At 28.9% G+C, this 13,712-nt stretch overlaps 3 protein-coding genes across 3 annotated transcripts; all 3 read left to right on the forward strand.

Moving 5' to 3' along the window:
• The first annotated feature begins 260 nt into the window (after positions 1-260).
• LOC119661977 (hydroxysteroid dehydrogenase-like protein 1) lies at positions 261-2,219 on the forward strand. The gene is made up of 5 exons (XM_038071503.1): positions 261-484; positions 549-671; positions 1,045-1,155; positions 1,221-1,672; positions 2,127-2,219. Exons 1-5 carry the CDS (start codon positions 316-318, stop codon positions 2,217-2,219), a joined length of 948 nt encoding a protein of 315 aa, XP_037927431.1. The 5' UTR covers positions 261-315.
• A 2,546-nt stretch (positions 2,220-4,765) lies between these two features.
• Positions 4,766-6,572, forward strand: LOC119689862 (hydroxysteroid dehydrogenase-like protein 1). Its single transcript, XM_038104793.1, has 5 exons — positions 4,766-5,058; positions 5,125-5,247; positions 5,369-5,479; positions 5,532-5,983; positions 6,450-6,572. Exons 1-5 carry the CDS (start codon positions 4,890-4,892, stop codon positions 6,540-6,542), a joined length of 948 nt encoding a protein of 315 aa, XP_037960721.1. The 5' UTR covers positions 4,766-4,889; the 3' UTR covers positions 6,543-6,572.
• A 3,666-nt stretch (positions 6,573-10,238) lies between these two features.
• On the forward strand, positions 10,239-12,023 carry LOC119689469 (hydroxysteroid dehydrogenase-like protein 1). Its single transcript, XM_038104303.1, has 5 exons — positions 10,239-10,626; positions 10,698-10,820; positions 10,937-11,047; positions 11,100-11,551; positions 11,824-12,023. The coding sequence occupies exons 1-5, from the start codon at positions 10,458-10,460 to the stop codon at positions 11,914-11,916; spliced, it is 948 nt and encodes a 315-aa protein (XP_037960231.1). The 5' UTR covers positions 10,239-10,457; the 3' UTR covers positions 11,917-12,023.
• Positions 12,024-13,712: the final 1,689 nt, after the last annotated feature.

A 13,712-nucleotide genomic window follows, 5' to 3' on the forward strand; every position in this document is an offset into this window, starting at 1 on the left:
GCAAAGTAGAAATCATATTCTTATAGTGACCAAAGCATTACACAGTACAAATGAAGTCACAATTCGGAGGCCAATTGCAACCTTTAATTATGTCATTTAAATTCCAAGCAGCCACCACGTAGCGTTAAGCAGACGCAGTAATGTTTGATGAAATTAATTGTCTGTGCGTGCGCTACACCTAGAAGAGAACACCCAAACCACACGGGCCGAAATCCAAAATATTGAAACTTTTAATCGCAGTTCAATTCAAACGCTTCTCTTCGAAAGCCGCGATAGTCCAATATCAGTCAGTAGTCTGACAGAGTGCTTTTAATAATGTTCGATTGTTTAGCGAACTTCTTATTATTTATAGGTGTATATGCATTTGGTTGCTATCTTTATGATAATCTCAAATCGCCATATATAATAATTCGGGACTATGTGAATCAAAAGTTTTTTGGTGAAAAACAGAAACGTTTAGTTGAAAGGTTTGGTGAATGGGCAGGTGAAGTAACATATACCAAACAGATTTAAAACAACTAAATATTCACGGCTAAATATTCTTTCAGTTATTACTGGTTCAACAGATGGCATTGGTAAATATTATGCCAGAGAACTGGCACGAGAAGGCTTTAATGTAGTTCTCATATCCAGAACAAAGTCAAAGTTAGAAGCTGTAGCAAGTGAAATTGGTTAGTTGAGTATGAAGTATACATAGGTTTGAAATACGTCAATTTGAAGAAGTATATATATATATATTTTGTGAAAAATTTGTACAAGTGCTCTCTTCTCACTATAAAATAATAAAAAATCAATATACCAAAATAGCAAAAACTCTGAAATGTTTCCTATTTAAGAAGAATACATACTGCGTAATTTTTATGATGGCGATTTGCGCATGGGAACGGTCTCGCAACTTTGCTTGACTATATAATTTTTCCATACCAATTTGGTGCAATGGATTTTCATAGTTTGCAGAAGTTTGAGCGTTCACATGATTTCTCTTATTCTAACATATATTTCCCAAAAAATTTGATGTGTATATTAATAAATATATAATTTTAGAAAAAAAGTTCAAAGTGCAAGTAAAAATAATTGTCGCGGACTTTTCTCATGGTGCTGAGATATACAAAAGTATTGAAGAGACCTTAGACGATATTCCAATAGGATTATTGGGTAAGAATAATTTTGGAAACTGTGTTTACAAAAAATCATAGCGTTATTATTTATTATGCTAACAGTGAATAATGTCGGGCTGAGCACACCTAACCCCGGATCAATGTGTTCTTTTAGCGCAGAAGAACTGTGGAGTGTTATCAATGTAAATATCGGTGCTGTTACAGAGTTATCACGTTATTTCCTATTACGAATGCAAAAGTCTGGTATTAAAGGAGCAATCGTGAATATATCTTCTGGATTAGAGTTATCTCCATTACCTTATGGTGCTATATATGCAGCTTCGAAGGCATATAATCGTAGTTTGACTTTAGCTCTTCAATATGAGGCCAGTCATTATGGCATACACGTCCAATTAGTGTCTCCACATTTTGTTGTCACAAAAATAAATTCATACTCTAGAGTTATAATGCGTGGTGGCTTGTTTATACCAGATCCAGAGAAATACGCTCGTTGGGCGGTATCGACTATAGGTAGTGTCGAACTGACTTCTGGCTATTTTTGGCATGGAATACAAGTGAGTAAATTATGTTCATATGACAAATATATGGGCTATACAAAGTAGGTGTGCCTAAAATTTTAAATTATTTTATTAAATAAATTAATTAAAGATATATTTCAATTGATTTAATCAATTTAACTAATTTTAATAAAAAACATGGAATAATTCCTATTATTTGATTCAGATATATTTTATTTCATAATAAATTTTATATTTTTTTTTAAATTATATTGTTATAATATATTTATATAACTACATACTATAATTATTACATGTGAACATTATTCTATATTGCAATTTTCACAGTATGCATTTTCTTTATGAATCAGGTAGATTTATTTCATAACATATATAAATTATGTATTATAGTTATATCCTTACAAATTTTTATTATATATTTTTATATTAATTTTATTAATTTCAACTAATTATTTTTTTTAATTAAAAAATCATTTATTTTTTATTTTAGTGCGCCATAGGAAAACTTTTTCCATCCAACCTTCGCACATATATTATCAAATCGTTTGCACCAAAAATTGTGGACCATTTTAAAATAAATTAAGTACAAAATTTTTCACAAATATCTTAATAATTAAAATTAAAATTGATCAAATATTTATAATTTAATTTAAAATTTTAATAATATTCTTCAAAAATATAATAATAATAAACTCCTTGTATTATAATCAATATCGTAGCAACTAAAATTTTTTATTTAATTCCTTTTTTCTATATTCATTAAATAATTGTGGGATTCAATTAAATAGAAGGGTCTACCCGTCTCTTTCGCTGTATCCTTGCAAAGCTATATTTATTCACCCAATAATGATAAAGATTTACAAATGATGATTATTTTAACCATATATTACTTGGTGAAACCATTGACTGGAACCTATTGGTAGTAACAATTGTAGTTGAAGCAAGATATTATCAAAATATAGACCGAAGTTGGCCAAGTGATTTTAGAATGACACACCAATCCACGTACACCTCTCTTAAACCGACAAAAAATTTCTATATAAACTGGTAATGAAAAAATAGAAATTTTTTTTCGCAAATTCTTAACTCTAGTTAATGTTCAATAAATTTTAAGATATTCAGTTTACATTTCGTACATAATGTATGCGTAAGTCGGGACTGTGTTATGAAATGTTTCATGGTACTCTAATATAAGGGCCTTAATCAAAAACTTTGTTTACACTTTCCCTAACAAGACACAAAACGAGAGTTCACCGAACTTTTTATCTTAGTAATAACATTTACTACGGAGATTATATATCTGCATATAATAAATAGTTTATATTTAATGGAAATGGTGATGAGAAGGAAAACTACTGAACAAGTAAATAAAATATATTAACATCAATGTCTTCAAAGTGCATTAATTAATGACAAGTATAATATAGTATTCCTAAAATCGAACCAGTATTTATTGAAGATGTGTCGCATCAAATTGTTTGCGTTCTTTTCTTGAGCTATTTCATAAATTTGTATTTACTAATTTATTTATACCGACTATAATTACCACAGATATATATCTGCATATAATAAATAGTTTATAATACTTTATTTATAAAATGAAACAAATATATTGTATATCATCACGAAAGCGACAAAATTAAAACAGATGATGATGATGAGACAGTTAACTACTAAAGAAGTAAGCAAAATATATTAACATCAGTATCTTCACAGTGCATTCGACTGCTATTTAAAAATCTCGAAAATTAAAACTAATGAGAATTAAAATACTTTATTCGTGTATTTACTGAAGTTGTAACGCAGCAAATTGTTTAAGTGTTATTCTTGAACTGTTGCAAGTAGTTAGTTATGTAATAATTTTTCCATTATTTTCAAATATCAAAAATTGTTTCACAACAACTTAAAAATCGTATTAATCAATATTCGAAATATCATCGTGATTTGACTTAAATTTTATAAATATTTTTATTCCGAGGCGCTAGAGGGACTGTTTTTGATGACGTGATATCCATATCAACCTAAGAACTTTTTAGAGTAAGTTAAACATGACAAAAAAATGTACTGCCAAATAATTCGCTTTTAAATAACAATGACGAGAATATATTTTAAGATTAATCAATTAATTTGTACAATATAATACAAATAAAAATATTTAAAAAAAAATTAGTAAAAAACTAAAAACATTTCCTACTATCAATAGATATTATTATAGATAAAGAATTAATAATCACACGATCTCGTACAGTGGACTATGAGAAATTTCATGTGAGCTACTTTAATAATAATAAAGATTATAATATAAATTTACCACAATATTCCAAAAATAGGCTGTAATAGAATTTACAAGGCAGAATAAAAACATCCTACAGATTTAGATAACAGTATTACAAAAATGGTAGCTGTTTTAATAGTTTGCACAAAAAACAGTCAGCTAAAGCCCATCTAGCATATCTTAACTACAATTACAATGTTATTATTTTTATTCATATCAAATTGGGGTATTTTGCACTGTAACCTATAGATCAATTGTTACATCCTCATAGGCTAAGAGTACTTCTCCACGTCCAATTTTCTCAATAAATTGTAATACTGAACCTACAATAAGCGGATTTTATTTCTTCATCCGATATAAAATGACCACTTAGGTAGTTTTTTCGCTCATGCATTAGAGCCGGGCAAACTATTAGTATGTCTCATTCTTTTCCTACAAAACCTCAAAGTTCCACTACAGTAAGTTCTAATTTCTAACAGTGATAGCTTTATATACAGTGTCTACTCATCCGTAATGATTTCTAAATTACCTTCAATCAGTTGCAAACAATCCTTAAATCATTGTACGTTAAAAGTCTCTACAAGCGATTTCGATTGGAATCACCCCGACAAATTGTATTGCTTAGCATTGCTTTACGCGGATAAAAAAAGAACCAATAAATTTGAAATAAATTGCACTGTGTATTATTAAAGTCACCGAAACACTGCACAGAGCTAAAGAAATCGGAATTCTAATGCCAGAACCCTCATTTATATCATTTAAATTCTAAGCAATCACTGCATACTGTAAAGCAGACGCAGTAACGTTTGATGAAATCAATTGGCTGTACGTGCGCTACACCTAGAAGAGAACACCCTTATCACACGGCCCGAAATCCAAAATATTTGCAATTTCTAATCGCAGTTCATTTCCAACGCTTCTCGTTGAAAGCCACGATAGTCCAATATCACTCAGTAATCTGACAGAGTGCCTTCAACAATGTTCGATTGTTTAGCGAACTTCTTATTATTTATAGGTGTATATGCATTTGGTTGCTATCTTTATGATAATCTCAAATCGCCATACATAATAATTCGGGACTATGTGAATGAAAAGTATTTTGGTGAAAAACAGAAACGTTTAGTTGAAAGGTTTGGTGAATGGGCAGGTGAAGTATACCAAACAGATTTAAAACAACTAAATATTCACAGCTAAATATTCACTATACTTTCAGTTATTACTGGTTCAACAGATGGCATTGGTAAATATTATGCCAGAGAACTGGCACGAGAAGGCTTTAATGTAGTTCTCATATCCAGAACAAAATCGAAGTTAGAAGCTGTAGCAAGTGAAATTGGTTAGTTATACATAAAGTAAACGTCATATCATAACTTAGTGGTTTTACATATATATAGACTATATAACACACGAAAATATCAAAAATTATATGGTGTATACTAATAAATATATAATTTTAGAAAAAGAGTTCGCAGTGCAAGTGAAAATAATTGTCGCGGACTTTTCTCATGGTGCTGAGATATACAAAAGTATTGAAGAAACCTTGGATAATATTCCAATAGGATTATTGGGTAAGTATAATTTCGAAAAAAATTTTTATAAATATTAAAATAATATTTACAGTGAATAATGTTGGGCAGAGCACATCTAAGCCCGGACCAATGTGTTCTTTCAGTGCAGAAGAACTATGGAGTGTTATCAATGTAAATATCGGTGCAGTTACAGAGTTATCACGTTACTTTCTACTACGCATGCAAAAGTCTAATATAAAAGGAGCAATCGTGAATATATCTTCTGGATCAGAATTGTGTCCATTACCTTATGCTGCTATATATGCAGCTACGAAAGCATATAATCGTAGTTTGACTTTGGCACTTCAATATGAGGCCAGTCGTTATGGCATACACGTCCAATTAGTGTCTCCACATTTTGTTGTCACAAAAATAAATTCATACTCTAGAGTTATAATGCGTGGTGGCTTGTTTATACCAGATCCAGAGAAATACGCTCGTTGGGCAGTTTCGACTATAGGTCGCGTTGAAATGACTTCTGGCTATTTTTGGCATGGAATACAAGTGAGTAAATTATGCTCATATAACAAATATATGGGTTATACAAAGTGGGTGTACTTAAAATTATAAATTATTTCATTAAATAGATTAATTCAATTTATATTTTAATATATATTTAATTTATATTTATATGACTAATTGATTTGAATTTAATTTATTTTAATAAAAATAATATATTTTATATTTCATAATTGAAATTTCAGTTATATTTAATTTTACAATTAATAATTAATTTATATAACTACATACTATAATTATTACATATGAACATTATTCTATATTGCAATTTTCATGGTATGCATATTCTATATGTTATGAATCAGGTGGACTCATTTCATAATATATTTTAATTATATGTACATATATTATAGTAATATCCTTATATACTTTAATTATATATATTTTTTTTAAATTATTTATTTTAACCGACTTTCTTTTAAATTTTAAAACTTTTTCTTTTATATTTTAGTGTGCCATAGGAAAACTTTTTCCAGTCAGTCTTTGCACATATATCATTCAATTGTTTGCTCCTAAGATTGTGGACGATTTAAAAATAAATTAAGTACAAGATTTTTTAAAAATATATTAACAAATACACAAAATTATAGTAACATTTCTTTAAACTTAAATGATTGTAAAGTGTATGTATTATATATATATTATCATTAATATGTATATTATCGAAGAAATCAATATTTTTGAATTCAATGTCATATTTCAATTCTCATTAAAGCCCTAACAATCCTCAAGTCCACTTCTGGACTCTCAGGAAGATATGCTGATTTAAGGTCCGTCATCAACTAAAAGACAAATAAATAATATGATTTTTTTTAGCCTAGTTAAAGCCTAGTGTGGGATAGAGATAAGCCTCCCAGCCATTATAGAGTAAAAGTGCGTAATAGCACTGACTCAAGAAGAAGAAGAATCAAGAATGTTTAAGTTGAAACTTAAAATGTGAACTTGGCACAATATAGATGAAGATGAATAGTGTACAATATATATTAACTAATACTACCTAGTGAAACAATGGACTACTGACTATTGTCAGTAGTTACTGTAGTTAGCGCAAGCCATTGATTGAATATGGGCCGGAGTTGACCGAGTCATTTGAGAATGACAACGATAGCATCATTCATCAAACAAAATCGATATTTCTTTGTAAAATTTTAAGATATCTTGTTGTTGAAATGTATTATGGTATTCAAATACAAGGGCATCCATGCAAAATTTATACCTACAATAAAAATACTCCATAATATATTTGGCAATATATTGCCATAAACAATCACAATAATTAGTTCATATTTGAATAAAGCTACTTCAGGATTTAATGATTTGAATTCGTATTCCAATGAACTCTATTACTTAATTAATTATAGTTCAAAAATATTAGTTTTTACTATCAGATATGTTAATGCGTACTTCTATATATATAAATATCTTTACATTTTCCCCTAACAAGACACAACACGAGAGTTCACCGAATTTTTTATCTTAGTAATAACATAATAATAACGGAGATTATATATCTGCATATAATAAATAGCTTATACATTGTTTATAAAATGGAACAAATATATTATATATCATCACAAAAGCGGCATAATAGGATCAGAAGGTGATGAGAAATCAAACTACTAAAAGTAAACAAAATATATTAACATCAATGTCTTCACAGTGCATTCGATTGCTATTTACAGATCACGAAAATTAAAACTAATGAGAATTAAAATACTTTATTCGTGTATTTACTGAAGTTGTAACGTAGCAAATTGTTTGACTGCTGTTCTTGAACTGTTGCAAGTGGTTAGTTATATAGGTGTATACGGTATAACTAAAGATATAGTAGACATATCTACTATAACAGATAAATTCAGTAGATATAACCAAAATCTAACTAAATACAAAGAATAATAATTCATATTGTAAGTTGTAAGTGTATATCCTAAAATAAATTCTGCTTATTAAAAAAAGGTTTTCTGACTTTAAGAGTACGAACGAATAATGAAGAAATAAACTCGAAGACTAACTTAGACAGAGTTGGTCTAAGTTTTTTAGATAGAGATTAGTGATGTATAAAGAAAAGGTCCATTGTAAGAAATATATCTATGTTTGCCATAAATAGTTACCCCCTCATGGCTATATTTGTTTCTTATGTAAAAGGGGTAAAAAACCCGTTTACTTGGTTTACTTGTTAATTCTTGAGATTGAGTTTTGTAATTTATAAGTTAAAGCATTATAAAAGCATTATAAAAACATAATATATGTTAGTTAAGTCATTAATGACGAAAAACTAATTTTGTCATATAAATAAACTTAAATAGATGAACCATGATGAGATGTCAATCTCAATCTCGCTTGTAGTGTACGAAAAAACAGAGTATATCTTTCAAAATAATATGAATCGGACCAAGATTTAGTCACGCTTAAATAAATAACCAATTTAAAATAACTTCTAGTCCTTTAGAAACGTCCCATAGAAAATTGCCTATACAGAAGATTTACAGCATAATTGACTGGGTTCGGATTTACCGGCTTTTTTATTCAACACTTCGAATTATATAGTAGTTTAGAAGTAGATACAAAATGTTATCACTAATAAAGAGAACAACAATATGCACCTAATATTGTGTTACTTTCTTTATAAAAATTTAAAAAATTCTCTTTTGAGCGCCGCACAGTGTGGCAGAACAGATATAAGCCGATCAAAATTCTATATTTCCTGAACTCGTAGAGGTATTGAAATGAAATATTATTTCCTGCTTGTTGTTAAATTTAATTAGAAGCAATTAGGTATGCATTTTAATACTAAACACTTTAGACATAATTCCGTTCGGGCATTTAAATATAATATAATCTGTTATAACCGATTTGCTTGAACTTTGAAACATAAATAAATAAATAAGTAGTAAAGTTATTTTTTTGAAATAATAAATGCTCTTAAATTTTTACTTATTGAATTTGTTGTCGAAAAAATGAGATTTATTGAAGATCATTTTTGCGTAATTTTTAAGTGATTTCTGGAACGTGAAATAGGTGTATAACATAGTGCACAGACTATGTTTCACCATTTAGCTATTAGCATGAAAAATTTTATGAAAAAACTCGGATACCTTTCTTGGGTACCGCAAATGGAAATGAAAAAGGATTTAAAAAGTGGTGATATTTTCTTAATTTTCACTTATAAAACTTTATTGATAATTAAGACTGAAAACTTTTTTAAACACAATGAATAACAATATCCGAAGCTTAAAAAAAATTAAAAATGAAATAATTATTTATAAATAATTAAATACAAGAATTATTTCCAACACCACTGATGATGGGTATTTGGCATTACTCGAAACAGCTGTATAGTCAGCCAAAAATTCAATTAATTGAAATAATATAAAATAAATTTTTGTTGTTATAGTCTCGCTACTGTTTTAAAAACCTCTTTAGTAAATTATCAGTAAATGGTTGCAGGAAGAAATCATTTTCATCCACAGATAATAAATTTGTAGTTGCGAATATTCTGAAGTCGAATATACTGATCTCAAAAAATTTTTCTGCCAATTGAATTCATTAGTTTAGATATTTGGAAATAAAAGCAGATTAACAACTTCAGTTGGCACCGATATAAATGACATAGAAAATAGTGGTCGACAACTAGATAGATATGGATCTAAAAAATATATCATGTATTGTTTTGATTCGTGAACTTTTATTGCATGACCTCTTAAGCGTCTTTAGACCCCTTATCTATCGATAATAATGAATGAGATTTTTTGTGGTCCATGTATTAAAAGTTTATGGATTTAAAAGTTTATAACCAGATGAAATAGCTTGTAATGAACTATAAAGTCGATGATTTAGACATTCATCGAGTCTAGTTATACTATTAGAAATACAGCGAGCGCTATAGTGGCGAAACTAAAAGAAAAAAAATTTTTCTAGGTTATATATTATTCCTGATTATGTCTTAAAGCGAACAGAACATAAAAAAATTTAAAACTTTTTTTGAATTTATGGCCAACTTTTCGGCAATCGGCCTCACTGTGCACCTATTTACTAAGCACATGTTTATTATGCTTAATATATTATATTATTGTGTAATGATAACACATTAAAGTATTTATGACTCACTAACAGTTGTTTTAAAATTAATCAAAAATAATGCTTATCGCAATTACCATTCATCAGTGTAATGAACTTTTGCAGTCATTTAGTCAATTCAAATTAAGTCAAAAACATGGAATTCAAAATATTGCACTGTGTATTATTATAGTCACCCAAACACTGCACAGAGCTAAAGAAGTCACAACGTTTGATGAAATCAATTGTCTGTGCGTGCGCTACACCTAGAAGAGAACACCCTTATCACACGGCCCAAAACCCAAAATATTTGCAATTTCTAATCGCAGTTCATTTCCAACGCTTCTCGTTGAAAGCCATAATAGTCCGATAACAGTCAGTAGTCGGGCGAGTGCCTTTAACAATGTTCGATTGTTTAGCGAACTTCTTATTATTTATAGGTGTATATGCACTTGGTTGCTATCTTTATGATAATCTCAAATCGCCATATATAATAATTCGGGACTATGTGAATCAAAAGTTTTTTGGTGAAAAACAGAAACGTTTAGTTGAAAGGTTTGGTGAATGGGCAGGTGAAGTATACCTAACAGATTTAAAACAACTAAATATTCACAGCAATTGTGATTATGCTGCTTTCTTTCAGTTATTACTGGTTCAACAGATGGCATTGGTAAATATTATGCCAGAGAACTGGCACGAGAAGGCTTTAATGTAGTTCTCATATCCAGAACAAAATCGAAGTTAGAAGCTGTAGCAAGTGAAATTGGTTAGTTATACATAAAGTAAACGTCATATCATAACTTAGTGGTTTTTATATAGACTATATAACACACGAAAATATCAAAAATTATATGGTGTATACTAATAAATACATAATTTTAGAAAAAGAGTTCGGAGTGCAAGTGAAAATAATTGTCGCGGACTTTTCTCATGGTTCTGAGATATACAAAAGTATTGAAGAGACCTTAGACGATATTCCAATAGGATTATTGGGTACGAATAATTTCGAAAAAAATTTTTATAAATATTAAAATAATATTTACAGTGAATAATGTTGGGCAGAGCACATCTAAGCCCGGACCAATGTGTTCTTTCAGCGCAGAAGAACTATGGAGTGTTATCAATGTAAATATCGGTGCAGTTACAGAGTTATCACGTTACTTTCTACTACGCATGCAAAAGTCTAATATAAAAGGAGCAATCGTGAATATATCTTCTGGATCAGAATTGTTGCCATTACCTTATGGTGCTATATATGCAGCTACGAAAGCATATAATCGTAGTTTGACTTTGGCACTTCAATATGAGGCCAGTCATTATGGCATACACGTACAGTTGGTGTCTCCATATTTTGTTGTTACAAAGATAAATTCATACTCTAGAGTTATAATGCGTGGTGGTTTGTTTATACCAGATCCAGAGAAATACGCTCGTTGGGCCGTGTCGACTATAGGTCGCGTTGAAATGACTTCTGGCTATTTTTGGCATGGAATACAAGTGAGTTAATTATGTTCATATGACGAATATATCTGTTATACAAAGTTGGTAGATATAAATTTTAATATTAATTTAATTAATTAAATTAGTATTTTAATTAATTTAGTAAATGAAGTGGTTATATTAATAATTAGATTAGTTTTAAGCTCATTTATTTATATTATCATGTATGTCAGATTATATATTATAATAATATCTTCATGAGCAATTAAAGTTATTTATATTAAAACTATTATTTTTTGAATTTTAAAACTTATATTTTCATTTTTCAGTGCGCCATAATAAAACTTTTTCCAGCCAGTTTTCGCACATATATTATCAAATGGCTTGCTCCAAAAATTGTGGACCGTGCAAAATCAAAATGAGTACAGAATGTTTAGAAAAACTATTAAAAATTTTTTAAAGTATCATTATTTTTATTTTTAATTACATTCGAATAAAAGCTGTATGTACAATAATTTACATTTAAATTGAAATTCAATATAATTCTTAATTTCATTACTCAATTAGAAATTAAGTCATTAGAGCCGCAACCTGAACTCTTTCGGTGCAGTTATTTGTTTTTTTGTTTGTTTTTTATATATAAATAATGTAAATGATTTAATTTTTTTTATGTGCAGTTTTTAATTAAAATGTATTATGCATTTGCAATTCTTTTAATTTACTAAAAATATTCAGTCACTAGGCAAAAGTCAGGTACTACAGATTTGACAAAAAATAAATTATTGGAAATTCTTTTCGCCAACTTTCGTGAAGGTTCTTAGTGCCTTCCTGCTATCATTCTTCTTGCAGTCGTCTTGGATTTGGATTGGATTATTAGTAAAATATAGTGAAACAAATAAAGTTAATATTTTAAAGGTCACATTTTATATAACAGGCTCATTGACTGTAACTTTTTTATTGACTTTATCAATATCATGTCTGACATCAAAAAAATATAGTTTATAAACTTTCCAGGCAACGGGATTTAAGGGATTTTGGGTTCGGAGTTACTGATATAATTTAGCATAATTTTTGAATTTTTGAACTTTAAAATTATATTTATTTTTAAAGAATTAAAAAATTCTTTAAACGTGCACTACTCGCAGGTGTGGCAATGTCTCCCGATATCTAGAAAAGTAAGCATAACCCAGAGTTGACAAAGAATATATATTAAAAAAGCATATTCTAGAATAAAATTAACGAAGATCCGTAATTTTTTATTATGAGATACGTCTTAATTTAAAATTTCAGTTTAATTTAATGTCCATGTTCATAAAATAGAATAGAATACGAGTAAAATAACGATGAAAATTCTTATTATACTGGATTTCTCTACAGATTTCGGCTATTTTGTTGTACTTATTATTCTCATAACTTAAACCTATCCCTTATCTTGATCTCTTCTGTATATTTCCGTACGAAATAAATAAATAAATATTATTTCACCATTATTTTGACTCACTCACAGTTTTTCTCTGCCCTTTCTAAGGCCGTAAAAACACCAAAATTAAGGTGGTTTATGTAGGTACGGGGAAAAACAAATTAAGTTCCATTAAGACCTTTATTCATTATAATTTTTTTGTTCATATTATTTATATTTAAAGTTGATGGGACTTTTCTACTTCAGAAAACGATCAAGTTATTCTAAAACAATAATGTGTTTATATACTAAAGTAACAAGCTCGCAATATTTTTATAATGAATGTAACTAGATTAGTTACATCAATTTAATCGACAACATCTAACAGGTGTAATTACAATATAGGACACTGCAGTGTTGAAACAACTTAGACTTAAATTCAAAGGATATTAATTAGATATTCTGCCAGTTTAGGGAAACAGGCAGAATGGAATCTGCCAGTTCAGGGAAGTAGGCAGAATGAAAGCAAAGAAATTTGAAATGCAGTTACTGTATTCATACCTTATGGTAGACAAAACGCAAAAGGGTAGAGGCGTTGACATCATACTAAGGTCGAAAAAAGTGCTAACGAATTTATTCAATGATATCTTATTATTAATGGAGTGAGATAGCTATAGAGAAATTTAATGCTATCAATCACTAGTTTAATGTACCTTTCTCAGCATTGCAGTGGATAACATAATAAACGCAACTAAAGAAAGTTCACGAGATTATCAGTTTGAATTCAATTTCAAACATTCTTAAAAGTAGCCAAAGAAT

The sequence above is a fragment of the Teleopsis dalmanni genome, chromosome X (genome assembly GCF_002237135.1).
Source record: "Teleopsis dalmanni isolate 2A chromosome X, ASM223713v2, whole genome shotgun sequence".
Taxonomy (NCBI): Eukaryota; Metazoa; Arthropoda; class Insecta; order Diptera; family Diopsidae; genus Teleopsis; species Teleopsis dalmanni.